At 48.3% G+C, this 23,471-nt stretch overlaps 1 protein-coding gene across 1 annotated transcript in view; it reads right to left on the minus strand.

Moving 5' to 3' along the window:
* The window catches only part of mef2b (myocyte enhancer factor 2b), a 138,835-nt gene that overhangs the window by 71,191 nt on the left and 44,173 nt on the right, over positions 1-23,471 (minus strand). Inside the window, exon 2 of the mRNA XM_038778274.1 lies at positions 20-150. Coding sequence (XP_038634202.1) covers positions 20-73 — 54 coding nt within the window. The 5' untranslated portion in view covers positions 74-150. The remainder of the gene's footprint in view (positions 1-19; positions 151-23,471) is intronic.

Consider the following 23,471-nt stretch of genomic DNA (forward strand, 5'->3'; position numbering starts at 1 on the left):
ACTTGTTGAAATTCCATACCTGTCGATTCCGCTGGTCAACAATCCGGGAGATCTGTATCTTCTTTCTCCCCATGTTTCACTCTGTTCGTTTGACAAAATCGTCTCTTTGACGTTTCAAATCCAATTACAGAACTGTTCTTTTGTCATCACCTGGGAAATGTGGAAATAAATGCCCATGAATAAATGATTGCATCTATATGATAGAGTGAAATATTTTACATCTGCACAAAATTGTTTACAAAACCAGCATCGTCACATTTATAAATTCTTATTCATAATGGAAACTGTAAATGTAAACATGTCACGCTGTAATTACATCATCTTGCCACTAGTGGCACCAGGCCATCTTAGTTTCACATCTCCCAACTTCTTATTCTGCAGGAAAGCCTCCTCAGCTGTATATATAGTGTCAGCATTATCCCAGGAGTTACAAAGTGTTTTTACACCACAATCTGAGCACTCCACTAAATGACTGGGATCGATTCCACATGCGTAATTTGTGTTATGTAACTACCCTCCACTCACTGCATTTTGAAGAAATCATCCTGCTTCAATCACGAGTTATTTTTGCTGTGGTTCATAGGAACTTCAATTTCCCAGTGGTCTCTATAAACTGTCCACAGAGTTTGTTTATTGTGAGATACGGAATGTTGCAACGTCCCCATCCCAATTCATTGGCAAGCACAGTGGAGTACCCTGATCAATCAATTATACTTTGCACTTCCCAAATTGTTGCAAGTGTTTCAATTTAAATGTAAGTAAAAGTCTCAGTTTCAAAGTTTAAAAAAAATAAATTTAGAATACCCAATTATTTTTTTTTCCAATTAAGGGGCAGTTTAGCGTGGCCAATCCACCTACCCTGCACATATTTGGGTTGTGGGGGTGAGACCCACGCAGACACAGGGAGAATGTGCAAATTGCACACGGACAGTGACCCGGGGCCAAGATTGAACTCGGGCCCTCGGCGGCGTGGAGCAGCAATGCTAACCACTGTGCCACCGTGCCGCCTTTCTAAGATTCAAAGTATTATGGACTTATGCCTTTCAAATGGTGAATAAGTTGTGCGCCTCTTTTTAACATAAGCCACGTCACAAAAACGGGAAAGAGAATAATCACCAGCAATTTGGAGAATTGAGACGGGGATTTCAAATTGACAATAATATCATTGATTCACAGCGAATTTAACCAGTCATTTTATTGCTGGCTTTTAGCTGTTTGATGGCCCAGGGTGATGATGTTCAGAGATTATATATTCAAACTAGTAATCTGAAGGGTTCTTCAAACCAGCAGTCATTCTAGACTTTTAAATAAAATAACTTATGGCTGTTGTGCCACGTAGGCCTGTCAGCTGCCACCATACAAGATTTGCACTGTGACAAACCCATTGACTTTTAACCCTTCCAGGTTTTTTTTCCTCTTCCCTCTCCTGAAAGCACCGACTCCATGGACACTGGCTGCTTTCCGTCCAACTGTTGGCTAATGGTCAGCGACAGGGTGCTTGTCGGCACTTGCCAGGGGAATTGGCTTGATAGCAATCGAGGGGGGCCGGCAGGGGGTTGGGAGGGGGGGGGGGGGGGGGGGGGGGGGGGGACCTCTGGCTTTCTTTCCCACCCCCAGCAAAGGGGCACGGAAAGCATTAAAGGAGTCAGTGCGGACAAGAGGCCAGGGGGGAATAGAGGGGAGTGGGGGGAGAACAGACCGAGAAGGTGGATTATAAACATTGGCACAAGACAGTTGCGTTGAGAGGCCGGCCTCTGCACTGCAAGTTCTCTGCGGTACACAAACAATCCAGCTGTTGACATTCAAAAACGTAAAGGCGAAATGAGAGAGAGACCCAAGAATTACAGAAAGCCACTACTGAATCTGTTCACACCATTTTATCAGGCAGTGCATTCCAGACCTTAACCACGCTTACGTATAAAGGTTTTTTCTCATGTTGCCCCTGGTCCTTTGTCCAATCACTTTAAATCTGTGCCCTTTCGTTATCAATCCTTCAGCTGTTGGGAAGTTTCTCTTTGTTTAACATCCCCTGTTCCACAAAGAACAATTCCAGCTTCACTGGCTTCTGCAAATAACTGAAATCCGTTATGTGTTTGTGCATTTGTGTGGGTGTGTGCGCGCGCATGTGGGTGAGGGGTATATATGTGCACCTGTTTGTCGATATGTCTAAAAGCGTGAAAACAAAACCAGTGACAACCAAGTGGTTGCACTGGCTGACAACAGTTACTGCCCAACAGAGCAGGCTGGCCACATGGAAAATGGCCCTGAATTCCATACTGCTGTGTCATCAGGGCCTCGCCATTGTCCCTGCACCGTTTTGGAGATTGTTGGAGAGGTACTCAAACAGTGCACCTGAAGAACCTCGACAAGGGGCAATACCTCCAGGACACAATAGAAAAGAAAAACATCTGGGGAGGCGGAGGGGTGTTAATGAAGAATTGTTTCCAAAACTTTAAAACACACCTGGCAATACTGTCTGGGATATCTCAGCCTGCCGCATGCATCGCTGGAAGGCTGTGCTTTTGTCTGCCTGCACCCTATACTCTGGAATTATCCCCTTAAAACTCTTGCCTTCTTCCTTTAGAAGGCTCATTGGAACATCCCTCTTTGACCAAAAAGCTTTTTAGTCGCCTGCTTAGTCCAGGATCTCGTACGTGGCTCACTTTGTATATTTGATCAGCGTTCCTGTGTACCACCTTGGGATGTTTTAGTTCATTGAGGCGCTATATGAATGCAAGCTGTCGCTGTAGTTGGTGAACGGATCAAGCAAAAGAAAGCTCGAACCATGCAGTTTTCTACACGCCCAGAGTTTTGTTGCTGCTTTCATTTCTCTCTAGTATGGGAAACGGTGGGGAATGAGGTTGTTTGTTTGACCAACACTGAAATATTTGTGTGAACTGCGGCTCCTTCAGGAACTCTCCAGGCTCAATTGCGTCAGAGAGGGAGAGAGTTGGGATGGGGGTTGTGGTGAGGGAGATGGCAGATGCAGAGAAACTATCCCCATAGTACCTTGACGTCACTCGGGTATTGGGCCATGAACGGGATTACTGTAGGTCACTTACAGCTGGCCTGAACCAGCTCCAAGACATGTACAGCAATTTGTCCCAGTTATTGTCAGGGGGAAAAAAAGACTTGGCTGCAAAAGTTTCAAATCAGCAGCAGAACAATCAAAAGTGATCCCAGGGTCCAACATTCATCCCGTTGCATCGCTAACCCCCAACCGTACACTTTGGGAATCTCTCCACTGCACAGATTACAGTAATACACACACGTGTAACACACACGTGTAACACACGCATACACACACACGTCTCACACACACGTCTCACACACACGTCTCACACACACGTCTCACACACACGTCTCACACACACGTCTCACACACACGCATACACACACACACACGTCTCACACACACGCACCACACACATCACACATGTCACACATGTGCACACGTCACACACACGTCACGCCACACACACGCACACACGGCAACTAGGGACGGGCAAGGAATTGGATAAATATTTGAAAAGGGAAAATTTACAGATCTATGGAGAGAGAGCAAGGGGATCGGACAATCCCAAACCGAAGGCCCTTGGCTGGACAACAACATCTTCGTATCAGCGGCAGTGGAAATTCTGCACGTTAGTGTAGCACTAGGGGTTTGGAGATTTGAGAAGATGGAGGTGATGCTTTGCTAACTGCTTTTCAAGAAACTCACCGTACATGGAGGAAGCTATCAATTCATAACAACAATAACTTGTTTTTTTCCCATTTGGTAAAGATTTTTTTTTAATGCATATCTAGAGAATGAAAAAAAAAAGTGTAAACAAAGCTCAAACTGGCCCATCGCAGCCGCAATTCAGGTTCCAGTGCCCCTCATTATTTCTGCTGCAAGATGTATACACAACGTATGAGGTCGATGGCAAAGAGGAAAGTCTGCAAATGTTCTCCCGGGTGAGATGCCAACACAATCTCCTTTGTTCAGAGGATTGGACGGTATCCGTAGGTGCTTCAAAGGAGCATTTTAAAAGGCCCGAGGAAATATTAGGACAGGGTGACCAAATGTCCGGTGGTCAAAGAGGTGGATTTTAATAGGGGTGGATTGGGGGCGGGGGGGGGGGGGGGGGTTGGTTTGAGATGGAATTCCAGACCTTGGGGCCTCAACAACATTGGGAGACGAGACAAAGATCCAGGATGTGCAGGAGGGAAGAATTGTCGGCATGCAGAGATCTCAGAGGGTCCTGGGGCTCCGGAGGAGGTTACAGTGGGCCGAGGCAGGAAGAAAAAGCTTTGAAAACAATGTTGAGAATTTTAAAAATTGAGGTGGTTATCAGAACAGGATCCAAGGTGGGTCGGTATGCACAGGGGTGATCAGTGAACGGCGCTCGGGCGCATGGAATATGGATGGCAGAGTATACAATTAATAGTTGCGTTGAAGGAATACACAAAAGTGTACATGCAGGAAAGGTGCCACTGTGCTGGGATCTTGTGGGACTGGGCACACGCGTTACCAGAATAACGATTTTTAAAATTCTTTCAGCGGACGTGGACATCACTGACGAGGCCAGTATTTGTTGGATATCCTTTGAACGGAGTTGTTTACTCAGTCATTTCACAGCGTAGTGAAGAGTTAACCACTGCTGTAGCTCTGGAGTCACACATAGGCCAGACCAGGGTAAGGACGGCAGATTTCCTTCCCTAGGGATATTTCCATCAGAGCCAGATGGGTTTTTAAAACAACAATCGAAGATGGTTACATGGTCACTGAGACTAGCTTTATATTCCCGATTATTGATTGAATTTAAATTCTAACAGCAGCCACGGCGGGCCACGTCCCCAGAGCGTTACCAATCCACGACATTACCACCATGTGACTCCAGCAAAGTGACTAAACCAGTCAACAGTTTTCTGGGATTTTTCAGGGTGCACTTGGGATCACCCCAGCTTTAATCACCGGAATCTGGAGGATGTGTTTGATAAAGAGAGGAGGATTAAATATTGTGCTGGAAAATGCATAATTATAATGGGAACATAGATCAAAAAAGAATGGAAGAAAATATAAAGTAGTTTTTGATCACAGTGATATAGTGCATTCTGCAATTTATTTAACAGTACCTTCCACGCTCACACCCGTTTCTGACACACTACCAACTTTGGCTCAGGTGATAACAGCCTTATCTCGGAGTCAGACGATTCCGAGTTCATATCCCCCCTCCTGGACTTGATCACGCAAATCAAAGCTGACCTTCCAGTGTGATACGGAGGATGTGCTGCACTGTCAGAGATGCTGTTTTTTGATTACGTGTCTCCCCACTTTTCCAACAAATATCTACTCAACTAACATTGCAAAAAGAGATGATCTGATCCTTTGTCACATTGCTGTTTGCAGGTGCTTGCTGTGTACAAATTGGATGCTGTGTTTCCTACAAGATAGAGACTACATTTCCATTGGCTGTGAACCACTTTTCAGTGTCGTTAGGTTATGCAAAGCATTAAAGTCACCAGAGTCCCAGATGACCATAGGCTGCTTTCCCCCTTTTGAGGGGGAGAGCTGACTGGTGGTGACTTAACCTGAAGGTCACGACACCTCGGGCGAGGGGCGAGAGACAGGGCCTTCAGGGATAACCTCAGCCTGTACGGGAATTGAAGCCACGCTGTTGGCCTCGCTCGGCATCAGGAACTAGCTGTTCAGCCAACTTTGCTAAACCAGTTTATTTGCAGGCATCTCTCTCTCTGATTGTTGAAGCAAGTCAAGTCAGCAAAGACCACAGGTGAAAAGAAAACAGGAAAGCTCGTCTGTCAAACTGGAAAACACTGGAATTTCAAAACTGACTGTGCACCTGCTGAAGTCAGCACTATTGGAATCACAAATCGCAATGCTCAATCATCTACACCTCATGAGTCAAGGTGTTTTGTATATTTATTTTTAAACTCAGGAATCAAGTCTCATTTCTAATCTGTATGAATGTAAATGCGCGTGTTTTATCATTTTGTTGCATTTAGCAGTTAACAAACTCACTATTTTCTTTAACACAGGAAAGTCTGGTTAAATTGGTTCCTTTTAAAACATAAATACTGGGATTGGGAAAAGGAATCCTTGAATGGAGGGATCCTTTTTAGATTAATGTTGTCGCAATCACCCGAGGGGATTGAATAAAGCAAGGGAGCCAGTTCATCCCCCCCTGACGCAGGGCTTTACAATTTGGGAATACCCCAGCCGGATGTCAATAAATTGGAGCGCTTGCCCGGGATTTTAACAAAATTGTGGGCTTGTGCGGAGATAGCTCCCACAGAGGGGACAGGGGTAACAAATTGAGGTATCGTATCTGGGTTAACAAATTTGGGGAACCTCACCTGGGGACTGGTCATAACAATAGAAATTAGAGTTAAAAACAAATACGCAAACTTCAAAAATCAAGACCTTGGTTTAATTGGGAGCTAATGTAGGACAGCAGGAACAGGGGTTGATGGGGAAATAGTGCAGTTAAGACAGCAGAGATTTGGATACTCTGGGATTTACCAAGGTTGAAAGTTCAGAGACTGGCCGGGTGTGCTGGAATGGTCAAGACTAGAGATAACAAAGGCACAGATGAGGTTTTCAGCTGCAGACGAGTTGAGACAACTGGGACAACTGATGGCATATACAGAAGATTATACCCAGTGGATGGAACCTTGCCATACTTTTACAAAGTGCCAGGCTCAGACTGAAAACTAGCTCTCTAGCTGCACAGATAAGTTTTCTCTCAAGATCTTAAACCTCTTTAAAGAAAATGATTGGACATGGTTTGCATCGACACGCTGGCAGGGTGGGGGCTGATAGAAACGGCACCCGGATCCACAAAGACTCGGGCACCATCTTTAAAGGGTGCCCCCCCTTCCCCGGGTATTCATCGGGGACTTCCCTCCCCAGACAAGACAAATCATCGAGAGCTCGCCACCCCTCACCACAGCGAAAAAAATCGCCGGTGTTCCCCCTCTCAGTGCCCACACTTCCCCTCCCTCCCCCATGCCTGCAAATTCCTCCCTCTGCCCATGCTAACCCCCCCCCCCCCCCACCACACATAAACGGAACCCCCCCCTCCCCATGAGGCTACCACAAGGGTCTGCCCATGACACTGCCCCCGGCACAAGTTGGCACCCCTGGGGGCACTGCCAGGACTACTACATTTACCTTTGCGCCCCAGAGGGATACCCTTGGCTGATTCCAGTTTTTAAATAAGCTATTGTAAACCAGTCGGCAATGTAGGAATATTTAGTGGTTGGGGGGCAGAGAGGCCCATTAATAATATTAAAATTTATTATAACCCATTTAAGCAAGGATCCCGCCCATTGTGGGCGTCGTCAGCGAGGAGAGGGGATAATCAGGAAAGGCGATCTTGATGGAGGAAATCACGTTTCCCGATTCCCTCCAGCTTTTCCACCCAGGTCACCGTTCTCTGCCAGTGATCGCAGGGTGAAAATAGCCTTGCACACAGTGCGAGTTGGATGGGGGAACATTATAAATGGGCTGATACCAACCCGATGAGCAATTTGTCAGTTCCCTTCTTCTCACGATGGGAGGGATTGGGCCAGGGTGTGAAATCATCGAGTAATCATTCAGACAAAAACAGCAAATTTAGGAGTCAAGGCTAGAAAATCATCAGATCTTTCTCGCTGCACAAGTTTTTCTGATCAGGGGAATTCGGGTCCCTACCGGTTCGGACAGGACATTGAACCATGATATGCAAATCAGCATGCAAGAATGTGGCCAGAGGGGCATTTTAAAGCAAATTACTAATGACGCTCAGGCACATAACCACTGAATTGCATTATGTCTCCATAGGATATAGGAAGGGAACTGAGAACTTGCACCGTGATGCAGTTAAGTGGGTTGTGTTATCATCTGGAATGAACAGCCTGAAAGAGCAGTGCAAGCAGATTCAATCCGGACTTTCAGAAGGGATAGATTTATCCACTTGTCCCAGGGAGTGTTTGATGGGACTGTATTGAGGTGAGCATTACTCAGTATCTAACCCCGTGCAGTACCTGCCCCGGGTGTGTTTGGTGGGGACAGTGTAGAGTAAGCTACACTGGGTCTTCAACTCATGTTGCACCTACTCCACCTCAAGGCTCGCCCACTCATTCACTCCACCGTTTTCCCACTGACGGCTGAGGCTCATCAGGCCTTCAACCGTATCAAGGCCGACATCGCCAAGGCCGCGATGCACGTGGTCGGCGAGACTCTCCCCTTTCAAGTGGAGAGCGATGCATCAGACGTCGCTCTGGCCGCCACCCACAACTAGGCAGGCAGGCCCGTGGCATTCTTTTCACGCACCCTCCATGCCTCTGAAATTCAGCACTCCTCCGTCGAGAAGGAGGCCCAAGCCATCGTAGAAGCTGTGCGACATTGGAGGCATTACCTGGCCGGCAGGATATTCACTCTCCTCACTGACCAATGGTTGGTTGCCTTCATGTTCAGCAACACACAGCGGGGCAAGATCAAAAATGATAAGATCTTGAGGTGGAGGATCGAGCTCTCCACCTACAATTACGAGATTTTGTATTGCCCCGGTAAGCTCAACGAGCCCCCTGATGCCCTATCCAGAGGTACATGTGCCAGCGCACAAATGGACTGACTCCGGGCCCTACACAATGGTCTCTGTCACCCGGGGGTCACCCGGTTTTTTCACTTCATAAAGGCCCGCAATCTGCCCTACTCCGTTGAGGAGGAGGTCAGGGCTATCACTAGAGACTGCCAGGTCTGCGCTGAGTGCAAACCGCACTTCTACCAGCTAGACCGCGCACATCTAGTGAAGGCCTCCCGCCCCTTTGAATGCCTCAGCGTGGATTTCAAAGGGTTCCTCTCCTCCACCGACCGAAACATGTATTTCCTTAACGTGGTAGACAAGTACTCCAGATTCCCCTTCGTCGTCCCATCCCAGCCAGTCCAAACTGTTGTTGAGATTGGCTATTATTTCACAGCCTTGTGACCCTGCTAGTGAGACAAAGAGGAGACCGAGAGATCAGTGCCTCTCGTTGGGAATTACAAGACGCAGTCTGGACAGGATGTGACTGTCCACCCACTGATCCTGCATCTCAGAATGGTTGAAGGAGGGACAATCACAGCATCAAGTCTCCCGGAAGCAAACTACAGCCAGCTTTTATAAATAACTGACAGTAAATAAATAAAACAGTGGAAATATCATAAACAGAACTAACACGGGACCCTGATAAAACAATATATCAGACAGCTCTGGTTTCCCACTGCCAGTGGTCGATGAACCAGAGTTGAAGTTTGCAACTCAAAAGGTTGACTGCCAGTAGAATGATAAGTAACCCCAGGTGAACTGATAATCCAAGAGGTAAGGGAGTACTGCACTGTCAGAACTGCTGTCTTTCAGATGAGAGCAGATCACCCCTGGGCGGCATGGTAGCACAGTGGCTAGCACTGTTGCTTCACAGCACTATGGTCCCAGGTTCGATTCCCGCTTGGGTCACTGTCTGTGCGGAGTCTGCACGTTCTCCCCGTGTCTGCGTGAGTTTCCTCCAGATGCTCCAGTTTCCTCCCACAAGTCCCGAAAGACGTTTGGTGAATTGGACATTCTGAATTCTCCCTCGGTGTACCCGAACAGGCGCCGGAGTGTGGCGACTAGGGGCTTTTCACAGTAACTTCATTGCAGTGTTGATGTAAGCCTACTTGTGACAATAATAAAGATTATCATTACTATTATTATAAAGTTGGATGCAGAAGATTCTAGGGCCACTGGTTTGAATAAAGTGCGAGAAATCTCCGTGGTGGCCTGGCTAATATCTCTCAACCAACATCACGAAGCAGATATATCAGGTCTGTGTGTGTGTGTGTGTGTGTGGGAGTTTACTCTGCACAAAATTAGCTGCCATGGTTTCCACATTACAAAAGTGCCTGCACTTATGTGACACAATCTGATATTTACCTTATTTTTAAATGGTATTCGCAGTTTAGGAATTACAGTTCTTGGTGTACCTTGCGACTTCTGCAAATGCGTCGGTCACAAAGTGGCTGCACGACGCAGCTCGGGATTTGTTCAGGGTTTTTCGTGCAGCCACCAGCCAGGAAATGGCCACACGCTCAGTTAGCCTTTTTACATTCTGTAGACCAGGAACCAACCCTGTGCACATACGCAGAAGAAAAGGAAGCAAAGAAGTGATACAGAGCGAAACTGCAGGTCCAGTGAGCTGTAACCAGAGTTCTACTGCAGGGAAGGTATCCCAGTGTGAAGGACCCAAACCACAGAGTGGGAAAGAAAGGGGTCCCAAAAGCAGGTCCGGGGCAGGGACAAAGACAGGTATCATAAGCTCCCATAAGATAGTCCTAAGTAAGGGACAAGGACAGAGGTTCGATACAGAGCCCGTTAAGTAAAATTGAGAGAAAGGAGCAGAGAAATAGGCACAGAGTTAAAAAAAAAGAGCTGTGGGGAGCAGACTAATGTAGATTTTAGAAAAACCTAGAAGATCTGAGAGGGCAGTCGAATGTTGGTGACTCTATTCTCTGGGCCGTAGAGGCAAAGGTACTCTTTTGGAGCTGGGTGTTCCGCTTGGCACAGCTGAAGATCTGAAAGTGTGCTTTGAAGGCGAAGCGTGAATGTACTCACTTCCAGGGAAAGGAATCTCAGAAGGGGAGATTGAATCCCTGGAGGTTTCTTGCTGTAGCCGCCCCAGTGGGAGCGACGTTTGGAGAGGATTCCAAGGCCGGTTCTTCAAACAAGGAGATTGGAAACCGTCGTGAGAGAGACAGAGATTCAAATGAGACCAGTTGACTCACAGAGTGACAAGCATCAAGGGTTGAGAAATCCACTGTATCTGCTTTGGTCGCATCTGTCATTCATATTGGACAGTGATGTGTCTGACCACAGTTCACATGTACCGCACGTATACTTACCCTGAATATTAGAGTACAAGATAGATATGGTAAATGTGTATGTAAAGATATAGCTGGGGTGAAGGAATAGTGAATATCTGAATTGTTTCATGTGTTCGTATTGAGATCTTTCCAACCTTTTTGTCTGGTATAGTATAGTTCATTTTTCTTGTTTAATAAATGCTTTATTCTTTGTGCTAAAAGTTCATCAGCAGACTCCTGTGAATTTGTTCAGTAACTTCCTACATGGTTTCTAAAAGAAAAGTTATGATCTATCAGGCCAGGTTTCACTCTGGAATCTGACTTGTCCAATAGCAACATCGGCAGCAACTGTAACACTTCAGAAGTTTCATTGGCTGTAAGGTGTTTTGGAATGTCGTGAAGTTGTGAAGGGTGTTATATAAATGCAACATCCTTTTTTTTTGAGTCAGAAGGTGGAGGGGTTGAACCCCACTCCCAGGAGACTAGATTAGTGTATTTCAACAATGTGGTGACATCTTGTGGAAGAGTAGCAACCAGGTAAAGTGATCACTGGTTCAGGAATAGCATTCTCCACTCCCGAGTCACAAGGCAAAGTGCTTTATTCCCACTACAGACAACCTCAGCAGCCGGAATCTGCAACGCGTCCTTGATTATTTACCTGCTGTTTGCTAAAGAGGGATACTATGGGTGGCACAGTGGTTAGCACTGTTGCTTCATAGCACCTGGGGCCCAGGTTTAATTCCAGCCTTGGGTGACTGCGTGGAGTTTCCACCGTGTCCGAGTGAGTTTCCTCCGGCTGCTCTGGTTTCCTCCCACAGTCCAAAGATGTGCAGCTTAGGTGGAATGGCCATGCTAAAAGATTACCCCATAGTGGCCAAAGGTTAGATGAGGTTATGGGGTTACAGGGATAGGGCGGACGTGTGGGACTAGGTAGGGTGCTCTTTCCAAGGATTAGTGCAGGGGTGGTGAGGGAATTGTAAGGAATAAATAATGAAAAGTATTGGTGCTCATTAAAAAGATAATTAATAAAGCAAACCAATCCCTGGGGTCAATTTTATGGGGGAGAGAATTGGAAATCGGAGCGAGGCTGGACTTTGAACGTTGGTTAGTCTACACTTGGAACATAGGAGGAGGAGTGGGGCATCTGGCCCATCGGGCCTGCTCTGCCATGCAAACAGATCATGGCGGATCATCGACCTCCACGCCACCCCGCCCCACCCCTCCACCCCCAACTATCCCGTTTTAGACTTGATATCATTATTATCCAGAAATATATCAATTTCAGTCTTGAGCATGCGCAGTGAAAGAGCTTTGGGTTACGAAGAGTGGCTATGGAGACAATGGAGCAGGTGCAAAGAAGATTTGTGCGTGTGATATCGGAACCAAGAGTTTATGCCGATTGAGGAAGCCACCTTTCCTCTCGGCCTCGCAGCCATGCAGTAACCGGAAGGTTCCTGCGGAGGGCGTTCACAAATGTGCCGTTTTGTTACCGCGCAGGCGTGGCCCTGCAAACAAAAAATTTTAAAGGGACCCCAAATGTAAACATTACGATCTCCCATTGCAAAAAGAAACGAGGGGGTACATTGCAAGAAAGATCAAAGAGGCTGGAGCACTTTTCTCGGGAACAGAGAAGACTTTTGAGGGGTGACCCGATAGAGAGGTCTTTAAAATTATGAAAGAGTTTCGATAGGGTAGACACAGCTCAGTTATTCCCATTTGTGGGGCTGACCAGAACGGGGGGTCATAAATACAAGACAGTCATTAATAAATCCAAGAGGGAATTCTGGAAACATTTCTCTACCTGGAGAGTGATGGCAATGTGGAACTCACTACTCTAGGGAGCGGTTGAGATGAATACTAGCGACACCATAAGACACAAAGCAGAATTAGGCCACTCGGCCCATCGAGTCTGCTGCGCCATTCAATCATGGCTGATATTTTTCTCATCCCCATTCTCCTGCCTTCTTCCCATAACCCCTGACCCCTTTATTAATCAAGACAAGTTTAAGGGAAAGCTGAATATGTACATGAGGGAGGGATGTAGGGCAGCATGGTGGCGCAGTGGTTAGCACTGCTGCCTACGGCACTGAGGACCATGGTTCGATCCCGGCCCCGGGTCAGTGTCCGTGTCGTATTTGCACATTCTCCCCGCGTCTGCACTCAAAGAATGAGGTGGCACAGTGGTTAGCGCTGCTGCCTAACGGCGCCAAGGACCCGGGTTCAATCCCAGCCCCGGGTCATTGCCTGTGTGGACTTTGCACATTCTCCCCTGTGTCTGCATGGATCTCACCCCCACAACCCAAAGATTTGCAAGGTAGGTAAATTGGCCCCCACACTAAATTGCCCCTTCATTTGAAACTTTTTTAAAAAAGTACTCAAAATGAATAAAATTAAGCATGTTGTGATCTAGAATGCAGTACCTGAAGGCTGGTGGAGTTGGGTCTGTTAACAACATTCAAAAAGAAATTCCTGGGCTGCAAAAATGAGCAGGGGATGTGGATAATTGGATAGTCCTTTCAAAGAGCTGGCACAAACACGAGGGCCGAATGGCCTCCTTCTGTGGTGTATCTCACAATGATACTTCTATGCAGTAATGTGTTCCATTGATCTGCTCGCAGCACTGATTTAATCACTCATTTCTGGAAACTTCAGGGCAATAGGCGGTTGGTAACTCTAACACAGAGAACGCCTTCCTGTCTCCATATGAGAAAGCTCGCTGTTCTGAGCACGCTCATGAAATGCAAGCAAACCCAATCATCCAATGCGGACCGTCTTCTAACGTGGCCATTTAACTTCTGGTTTTCATTCCTCCAAATTACTGGAAGGATAGGCCTGAAACTAGGCTTTGAAGTTCCATAACTCTGCAGATAATCATCCCTAAAACTGGGCAACACAGATGAGAATGATTAAAGAACTAGGAGCCCAAATGCAGCAAAATATAGCCCGTTGTTTTAATAATAGCCAACGTTTTCTTCTGCAATAACAGAGCAAATAAAAATATAATTAGCAGTACGCAAGATAAATGATTGACCCTTCTTACTGGCAGACGCGATGTTAAAAGAGTTTGTATAAAATTCCTCTGACCTTTCTTTTAACCCAGATACCCGATTGTAGTTTATATTCTGGCCCAAAAGACAAGTCATAACTCAAGTTGCATACAAGAGTTCTTGAGCCAATTACGAGTGAAAAATAGCTGAGGTAATTTGCCATTGTCCTCCTCGTGGATTTTCTCTTCCAACAGAAGCTCGGCATTTAACCCAACTGGTCCATTCCTGTTTTATGCTCCTCTTCCCACCTCTCTTCATCTCATCCTATCATATAACCTTCCATTCTTCCCTTTCCTCATGTAAACATTTTTTTTAAATAATAAATTTAGAGTACAAAATTTGTTTTTTTTCCCAATTAAGGGGCAATTTAGCGTGGCCAATCCACCTAACCTGCACATCTTTGGGTTGTGGGGGTGAGATCCATGCAGACACAGGGGAGAATGTGCAAAGTCCACACAGGCAATGACCCGGGGCTGGGATTGAACCCGGGTCCTTGGCGCCGTTAGGCAGCAGTGCTAACCACTGCACCGCCGTGCCACCTCATTCTTTGAGTGCTTCTATTTATTAAAATATTGGACGTGTGGCAGAGCGGGCGGGGGTGGGGAAATGGCAGATTGAATGGGCACAAAATCGACAAACCTACTCAACACCCCAAGGCACAGCTCGACCTTGCTTGATTCCTCCATTTTCTCCTTTTTGTCAGACAGACTGTACAATATCCAGTACCGGATGAACAAATTCCTCCAGTCAAAACATTGGGAAGACCAAAACCATTGTCTTCAGTCCCCACCACAAACTCTATTCCCTAACTACGGACTCCACCCCTCTCCCTGGCCACTGTCCGGGGCTGATCGGGCTGTTCCCAAACTCGGTATCAGATTTGACTCCGTGATGAGCTTCCCACCACAGAGCTGCACCATTACAATGACTGTCTACGCCCACCTCTGTGCCATCACCCTCCGCCGTCCCTGCCTCAGCTCACCTGCTGCTGATACCTTCATTCAACCTGTTGTTAGTTCCAGATTTGAATATTCCAAAGCTCCTCTGACCAGTCTCCCAATTTCCACCTGGCGTAAATCCTCCCAAACTCTGCTGCCCGCACCCCAAACCGCACTCGTTGACCTGGATTGGCTGCTCCCAGTCCAGAAACTCTTTGTTTTAAAATTCTTATCCCGGTTTTTAAATCCCTCCTCGTGTCTCATCCCTCCCTTATCTCTAGGATATCCTCCAGCTAACTCTCAGAGATGAATGAAAATGAAATGAAAATCGCTTATTGTCCCCAGTAGGCTTCAATGAAATTACTGTGAAAAGTCCCTCGTCGCCACATTCCGGCGCCTGTTCGGGGAGGCTGGTACGGGAATCGAACCGTGCTGCTGGCCTGCCTTGGTCTGCTTTCCAAGCCAGCAATTTAGCCCAGTGTGCTAAACAGATATCTGCACTCCTCTCATTCTGGTCTTTTGAACGTCCCTGATTTTAATCTCTCCATCATGGTTCACCGTGCCGTCAGCCGCCAAGGATCTAAATTCTGGAATTCTCCCGCTAGCTCGACCTCTCTAGCTACTTCTGTGCTTTCCTCCTTTAAGGTACTTCTCAAGCGTTACCTCCCTGACCAGACTGTTGGTCACCTGTCCTGATATCGCCTTGTGCCGACGGATGTAAAGTTTTGTTTGATAGTGCTCCTGTGCAATGCTTTAGGACATTTTACTGCATAAAGGAAGCTATGTAAATGCAAATTGTTGCTTTTATTTGCATATTGGTGTCTGCAGGTGTCAGCCAAGACATTCTGGGTGATGTTTTCACCTCTTAAGTTATAGGAATTGATGCACAATCAATGGACACGAAACGTAGATGATGTCCGAACGATAGGCTTTCATTCGCAAGAAGTGGACCCGGCAGCAGACGTACAGGAAGTGGCCTGGCTGCCGGGGTACACGGGTTCTTATACCCTGCCTCGTAGGTGGAGCTACCTTCCTCTCAGCCAATCGGCTGAGAGGCACACGATACCTGGGCCAATGGGCAGCGAGTCCTCTGCACCAATGGCAGCTCACACTCCCAGGTGCCGTAACACCCCTAGTCATACTACCACAGGAATGTCAAACCAGGTGTAGGCCATTCAACCCTCCGTGCCATGAACAAGATCGCGTTTGGTCGATAACTCAACTTTATCCACCCATCTTTTAGCCAGATCCTGCAATACCCTCGGGCTAGCAAAATCGAGCAATCTTAAATTAGTATGCACAGAATCCATAGGATTCCTATAGGAGGCTATTCGGTCCATCGGGTTTGCACCGACCCTCCGAAATAGCATCCCACCTGAGCCCACTCCCCTGCCCTAACCCTGTAACCCCATCTATGGACACCAAGAGGCAATTTAGCACGGCCAATCCACCTAACCGGCAGATCTTTGGACAGTGGGAGGAAACTGGAGCACCCGGAGGAATGGGTGAGACATGGGGAGAACGGGAAAGCTCCACAGAGTGACCCTGGGCCAGAATTGAAACCGGGTCCTTGGTGCTGTGAGGCAGCAGCGCTATCCACGTTTGCACCGTGCTAGCACTGACTGCGAGAGAGTTGGCAAAAGATCTCATGGGTTGTTGCGAGGGGGCGAAGGGAGTTGTCACTGTTGTCAACTGAAATGGATTTTTAAAATACAAAGATTAACTGGTCATTATCACATTTCAGGACCTTGCTGCACCCAAGTTGGCTGTTATATATCTTATTTATTACAGCAGTACCTACAAAAACTACCATTAACTGCAAATTGCATTCTGACATTCGGAGGCCATGAAAGACGCTATGTAAATTCAAATTCTTTTAAGTCTTTCTTTTAGGTTGATTCTACCCACACTGGAAGCATTCTTTCCACCTGACAGAAGTGTCTGACAGGAGGCAGGGAAGGGTCGAAGGGGACATTCATACAGTGAGCTGGACCTTGCAGAATTCAGCTATGCATGCAGGTTGGTCTCCAGATTTGGGGCCTTTTCCTGCTGCTTCAATCTCTTCAGCCGAGGGTGAAGCATTCAGTGACAGCTAATGGAGTTGGGAGAAGCAGGGGGAAGCTGGGCGGACTGTTTCCTGTGCCGCAGCCCGAGAATCCGCATGCAGGAATCTTAATTCCTATAGATTTTGGTGAGGATGGAGGATACAGGGGTCATCTCTAGCCAACCTTTGCCTTGACTAAATTTAGCATTTGCCGTGAGACAGAAAGGAAGAAGAAAAAATGCCTCATTGCAAAAAGGCAAAACTTCACGCAAATGTTGAAGTAACTTGTATTTATACAATGCCATCAAAGCACAGAATACCATCCCAAGGTGCTTCACGCCAGAGCAGCAATATTGAGGGGATGCTAAGAAAATCAACAGGGTCAGCTTGGAATAGTTGGTAGCAATTCAAGTCTGAGTCAGGGGGTAGTGTGTTCAAACCCCACTACAGGTCTTGGGTGCAGAAACTTGGCCAAAGTGTCAATTGAGCTGTATTAACACCTTCAAATTAAAATGAAATGGAAGACACAAAAACATCTAGCCATGAACAGCTGAGGTTACGTATCCAAAGCTTTACAATGCTGCATTTGCTTTATTCACTAATGATGTTACAATTCAGTCGTCCAAACAATTTTTACTAGACGTTGAAGTAGTTGCTCCTGGTTGACAGTGACTATATTTAGCTAGTCCTTGCAATCTAGGCTTACGAACGGAAACAAGTGATTCCATTCCCACGACCCCTATCTCACCCAGTCTGTCAAAACACTGGGCAGCTACAGTCACGGCAATGGCATTTTCTCCACCTCCAATGCAGATGGACCCATTCCTCATAAGGATATAATCCATGTGCCACACAATCCAGCTGGTCAGCCTGGCAAGGAAACGGAGGGTCAAACTGTTCCCCCATTTACAACAATGTCTCCATGGGGCAGACATTCCTGGATTGGACATCAGGGATTGGTTCGAGAGGGGAGGGGGGTTGGTTTGGGCTGAGATTCCCACGGGCCCCCAGGGGTAAAGGAAGAACCAACCCATGGGCATTCTATTCCCAGCAATGTCATGTTTGCTGATCTCAGCAAATGAAGGCAAACGAGCAAGTCCTCCAATTAACCCATGCCTAGGGCGAGGGAAGTATGAAGGATGCCGGCCGTTCTTTCACTGTCGCTAGGTCAAAGTCCTGGAACTCCCTCCCTAACAGCACAGTGGGTGTAACTACACCACATGGACTGCAGCAGTTCAAGAAAGCGGCTCGCCATCGCATTCTACAGGGCAATTAGGGATTGGCAACAAATACTGGCCCAGCCAGCAAAGCCCATATCCCATGAAAAAATTAATAAAAAAATAAAAATAGGACATCAACCAAGAGTTACTGCTTCCAATCACTTGTCCAGTAACTGATGCTGGGAAGTGCCCATTCACCATCCACCCGGAGGACAGGATCAGCTTTGGTCACGATTCGCTTCAAGGTCAGATAGCTGGCTGACACTATAGCCTGTAGAAGGATCGAGTGGACAAGACTTGGCGCATAAGCAAGAAATCTGATAGAATCCTAAAAGAGTATAGCACGGAGGGAAGTCACTAATCCCATTGTGCCCGTGCTGTCAGTTTGGTTCCAGCTATTCCAGTTAATTCTCTTTCCTAGCTCTTTCCCTGGAGCCCTAAACATTTCCCCTTTCAAGTATTTATCCAATTCCCCCTTTAAAGCTACTATTGAATCTGCTTCCACCGCCCATTCATGCAGCACATTCCAGTTCACAAAACTCTTGATGAAACACACTAGGCTGGATTCTCTGTTTCAGCGGCCAAGTGCCGGCTGAAACGGAGAATTCGTGACCATTTTTCGCCGCCAGAATTGGCTCCGATGGGGCCGGTGAGGGGCTAGAAGCGGCGCATGATGGAACTCCCAGTTCCCGCACCAAACATCACCGGAGAATGGCCAGGCACGTGGCCGTGCATGCGCACGCGATGACCTGCAGCGTGGCATCGGCCATGCGTGGACCCGACCCGCCATATGCGACCCGACAGGTTACCCACTGGCCATCCCCCACCAGTCCCCCCAGCCCTCGCAGAAGCCCTCCCGGCCAGCGGCACGGATCCCTGCCGACTGTTGACACAGTCCGCAGCCCCCACGCAGGGTTCCCGTCCACTCCGACCACACGTCAATCGCGCTGTCAGGCACTCAGCCCATTGGGGGCGGAGTATCGCGGGAGGGTCTGCCGATGACGCTCCAACGCCAACGCAATGCGTCCCGCCTGCGCGACGCGATGACGCCATTACGGAGAGGATGGACACTCAAAAACCAGCATCAAACCGGTGCCGCCCCACGTGGGTGTCGGAAGGGATTCACTGCCCGATCGCCGATTGCAATATCGGCGTCGGGCAATGGAGAATTCCGCCACATGTTTCTCTTTGTCGCCTCTTGTTTTTTTTCACAATCACTTGGAATTGTGCCCTCTGGTTGCTTTTCCTTGACCAGTGGAACTGGTTTCTCCTCATTTACTCTTCAAAACCCTTCAAGGGTTTAAACACCCCCATCGAAATTCCGTCGAACCCTCTCTGCTCCAAGGAGAATAAACCCCAGTCACTCCACATAACCGAAGTCCCAGGGACCATTCTCGTGAATCCAGTCCACACCGTCTCTAGCATTTTGACATTTTGCCTCAAGTGTGGTGACCAGAATTGAACACATCCCACCGGCTGAGACCGAGCCAGCGTTTTAATTATAAAAGGTTCAGCAAAGCGTCCTTGTACTATATTCCTCTGGAGAATAGGCATAAATGGGCAATTTTCTGGTTGGCAGGATGTGACATGTGGTGTGCCACAGGGATCAGTGCTGGGGCCTCAACACTTTATAATTTACGCAGATGATTTGTATTAAGAAACCGCTGGCGTGGTTGCTAAATTTGCTGATGACACAAAGAAAGAACAGAAAAGCAAGTCCTGAAGAGGGATATAGTTGGCGGGGGGGGGGGGGGGGGGGGGACACAAAAATATGAAAAAATTAAATGAGATGAAAATCGCTTATTGTCACAAGTAGGCTTCAAATGAAGTTACTGTGAAAAGCCCCTAGTCGCCACATTCCGGCGCCTGTTCGGGGAGGCTGGTACTGCAATATATAGATAGGTTAACCTGTTAGGACTGAGGTGAGGAGAAATTTCTTCACCCAGACAGTGGTGAATCTGTGGAATTCACAACCACAGAACGTGGTTGATTCCAAAACATTTTGTAATTTCAAGAAGGAATAAGACATAGCTCTTGGGGCTAAAAGAATCGAGGAATAAGGGGAGGCGGGATCAGGTATTGCATTTGACGATCAGCCATGATCATAATGAATGGCAGAGCAGATGCGAAGGGCCTTGTCCTGCGTCTATTTTCTATGTATGTTAGGTGGGCAAAGATCTGGCAAATGGAGTTGGATGTGGGAAAATGTGTCCATTTTGGCAGGATGAATTTAAAAAAGCATGGGCGCAATTCTCTGCGCTCACGAAAATTCGGAGAATAGCGGGCGGCGTAAATTTTTACGGACACGCTGGTCCGACGCCCTCCCGCTATTCCCCCCCCCCCCCCACGCCCGCCTCCCGACACGAATCGCTGCCCGCCATTTTTTTACGGTACCACGGCCGTGCCAAGGGTGCCATGGGCCCACCGATCGCGGGCAGCGGGTACTTACCCCGCGCACTCTTTCTCCCTCCGCCGCCCCGATGGATCCATCCGCGGGGCTTCTGTGGGGCATAATGGCCCGCGCATGCGCGGGTTTCACGCACAAGCGCGATGACGTCATCCGCGCATACGCGGGTTGGAGTCGTCCAATCCGCGCATGCGCGGCTGACGTCATCTGACGCGTCAGCCATCGCTAACTCTGGCTAACTCGGGCTTAACGATTTGATCGCGGCCGCGCGATGCTAGCCCCGACCGGGGAGCTGAATCGGTTCCCGGTCGGGGGGGAGGGGGGGGGGGGCGGAGGCTGGCATCAAACGCGCCCATTTTTGACGCTAGCTTCCCGAGTTTTCGTGACTCGGGAGAATCGCGCCCCATATTTTCTAAATGGCGAGAGATGGCCGAGCTCTGAGATGCAGAGGGATCTGGGGTCCTAGTGCATGAATTGTAAAAAGTTAGTATACAGGTACAGCAAGCGAATAGAATGTTAGCGCTTATTGCAAGGGGAATTGAATACAAGAATGGGATGGTTCTGCTTTGGCTATACAGGGCATTGGTGAGACCACATCTGGAGTACTGTGTACAGTATTGGTCTCCTTATTTAAGGAAAGATGTAAATGCATTGGAAGCATTCCAGAGAAGGCTTATTAGACTAATGCCTGTGACGGGCAGGTTGTCTGGTGAGGAACAGCTGGGCAGGTTGGGCCTGTTCCTGCTGGAGGTTAGAAGAGCTAGAGGTAAAACTTGATGGAAATACAGAACATCCCGAGGGGTCTTGACAGGGTGAATGTGGAAAGGATGTTTCCTCCTGTGTGAGAATCTAGATCTGGGGGCCACCGTTTAAAAATCAAGGGTCACTTGTTTAACGCAGAGATTCAGAAAAATATTGGGCGCGATTGTCTGATCGCGGGACAGAGTGTCCGCTCCGTCGTGAATGCCGTAGCCGTTCACGATGGCGCAAAACGGGCGCGGGAACTAGCGATTCTGCCCCTCCCCCCCCCAGGGAGCCAGCAGGGCACTGGAGTGGTTCACGCCGCTCCAGCCTCACTTCCTGGTGCGCAATTGGGACGGCGCCAACCCGCGCATGCGCGGTGGCCTTACTGAACGCTCCGGCCCTGATGCAACATGGCGTGAGGGTTCAGGGGACGGACACGCAACAAAGTAGGCCCAGGGGGGGGAAAGGCTGGCCCGCCGATTGGTGGGCCCCGATCGTGGGCCAGACCCCATCGGAGGCACCCCCTTGGGAACGGAGCCCCCCCCCCCCCCCCCCACACAGGCCGCACCCCGACCCTTTGCGCAGAGTTCCCGCCGGCAGCAACCAGGCGTGGACAGCGCCGGCAGGACTTTGCTTTTACCTCGCGGCCGCTCAGCCTATCCGGGCCGGAGAATCGGTGGCCTCGCTGCGTACAGCAGCCCGCCACCGGCGCGGCGCCAAACGTGGCCGGCACAACTGCCGCCGATTCTCCGCACCTCAGAGAATCGTGGGGCGGCGTGGCATGGTTGTGGCGATTCTCCGTGCCCGGCGCGGGTCTGGGAGAATCGCGCCCATTTTCTCTGAGGGTGGAGAGACTATGGAATTCTCGTCCTCAAAAAGTGGTTGGGGCAAAGTCTTTGAATGTCTTTAAGGCAGGAGGAGACAGATTTTTGATAAGCAAGGGCGTGCCAGGTTATCGGGGGGGGGGGGGGGGGGAGCAGGAATGTGGAGTCAAGGTCAAAATGAGATTAACTTGTCCTTTCGCCAAAGATCTGTGCAGATTAATGGGATTTAAAAGTGAAAGGTTCCCAGGGCCCGATGGGCTGTGCCTCAGGTTTTTCAGTAGAGTTGACTCCGTATGATGCATTGGTTTTCACCTCCCAGAATTCCCCAGATTCTAGAACAGACACCGTGGATTATTGGACGGCCGCAAAGGGAAGCCTCACCAGCCAAGAAAAGAGGGGGGGGGTAAAACAACAGGAACTATGGTCGGGATTTTCTGGTCCCTCCCGGCAGCAGGAGGGATGGAAAATTTGACGGACCAGCAAAAGATCCGCTGACCTCGGGCGGGAATATCCGGCCCACAGATCACTTAGTCTGACATAAATAATAGGAAAAAGGCTAGAATCTATTATTTGGGACGTGAATATTTCGGATAAATAAAACAAAGAAATTTAATTTTGTTTGGGGGGGGTGGGGGGGAAGTGAAAGAGGAGATTTTGGACTCAGCAGGTAATTCTTTAAATTGGCTAGCACAGGCGCGACAGGCTGAATGGCCTCTTTTTTTTTTGCAGTATGATTCTCCGAGTCAATGTTTTGTTCCGTTTTTTTTGTTGTCCCGTTAAGGTTTTGAATTACTTCTCAGAAGATAGTTTCCTGCTTCTGCTTTCTTTGGGCATTGAAGTGTTGATCAGCTCTTCCTAGAATTTGACCGCCAGCCTCTGCTGTTTTAACAAAGAAATAGTGACAATTTGCATATTGCGTGGGTGGGTGAGAAATATCCCCCCACCTCCCCAACGAGCAGCAGGTGAAGGACGTTAGTAGGATAACAACACTTTGCATTGCAGGCTTCCAATGCCAACGTAGCCACCTACCTGCAAGTCAGCTATAACAACAGAGATCCCTTGCCTTCATAGAGCGGCTTCAGCAAGGTAAAACGTCCTGGGGTGCTCCACTGGGGAAGTCACCAAACAGAATTTGCCATCGATACACTCTGAGAGAACAGTTGACCAAAAGCCTGAGCAACGGGCGGGGTTTCAAAGGAGAAACCAAGAGGAAATGGAGAGGTTTGGGGAGGAAACTTGAAAGCTTAGTGCCGAGGAGGTGGAGGGGGACCATTGAGACTTGTGAGAATGGTTCCAGGTACGAGGGACTTAAAAAGTTACGTGGCTAGGTTGGAGGATCTGGGGCTGTTTTCCACAGGAGAGAGGGAGGTTTTGAGGAGAAATTTG

This window comes from Scyliorhinus canicula, chromosome 18 (assembly GCF_902713615.1).
Source record: "Scyliorhinus canicula chromosome 18, sScyCan1.1, whole genome shotgun sequence".
NCBI lineage: Eukaryota > Metazoa > Chordata > Chondrichthyes > Carcharhiniformes > Scyliorhinidae > Scyliorhinus > Scyliorhinus canicula.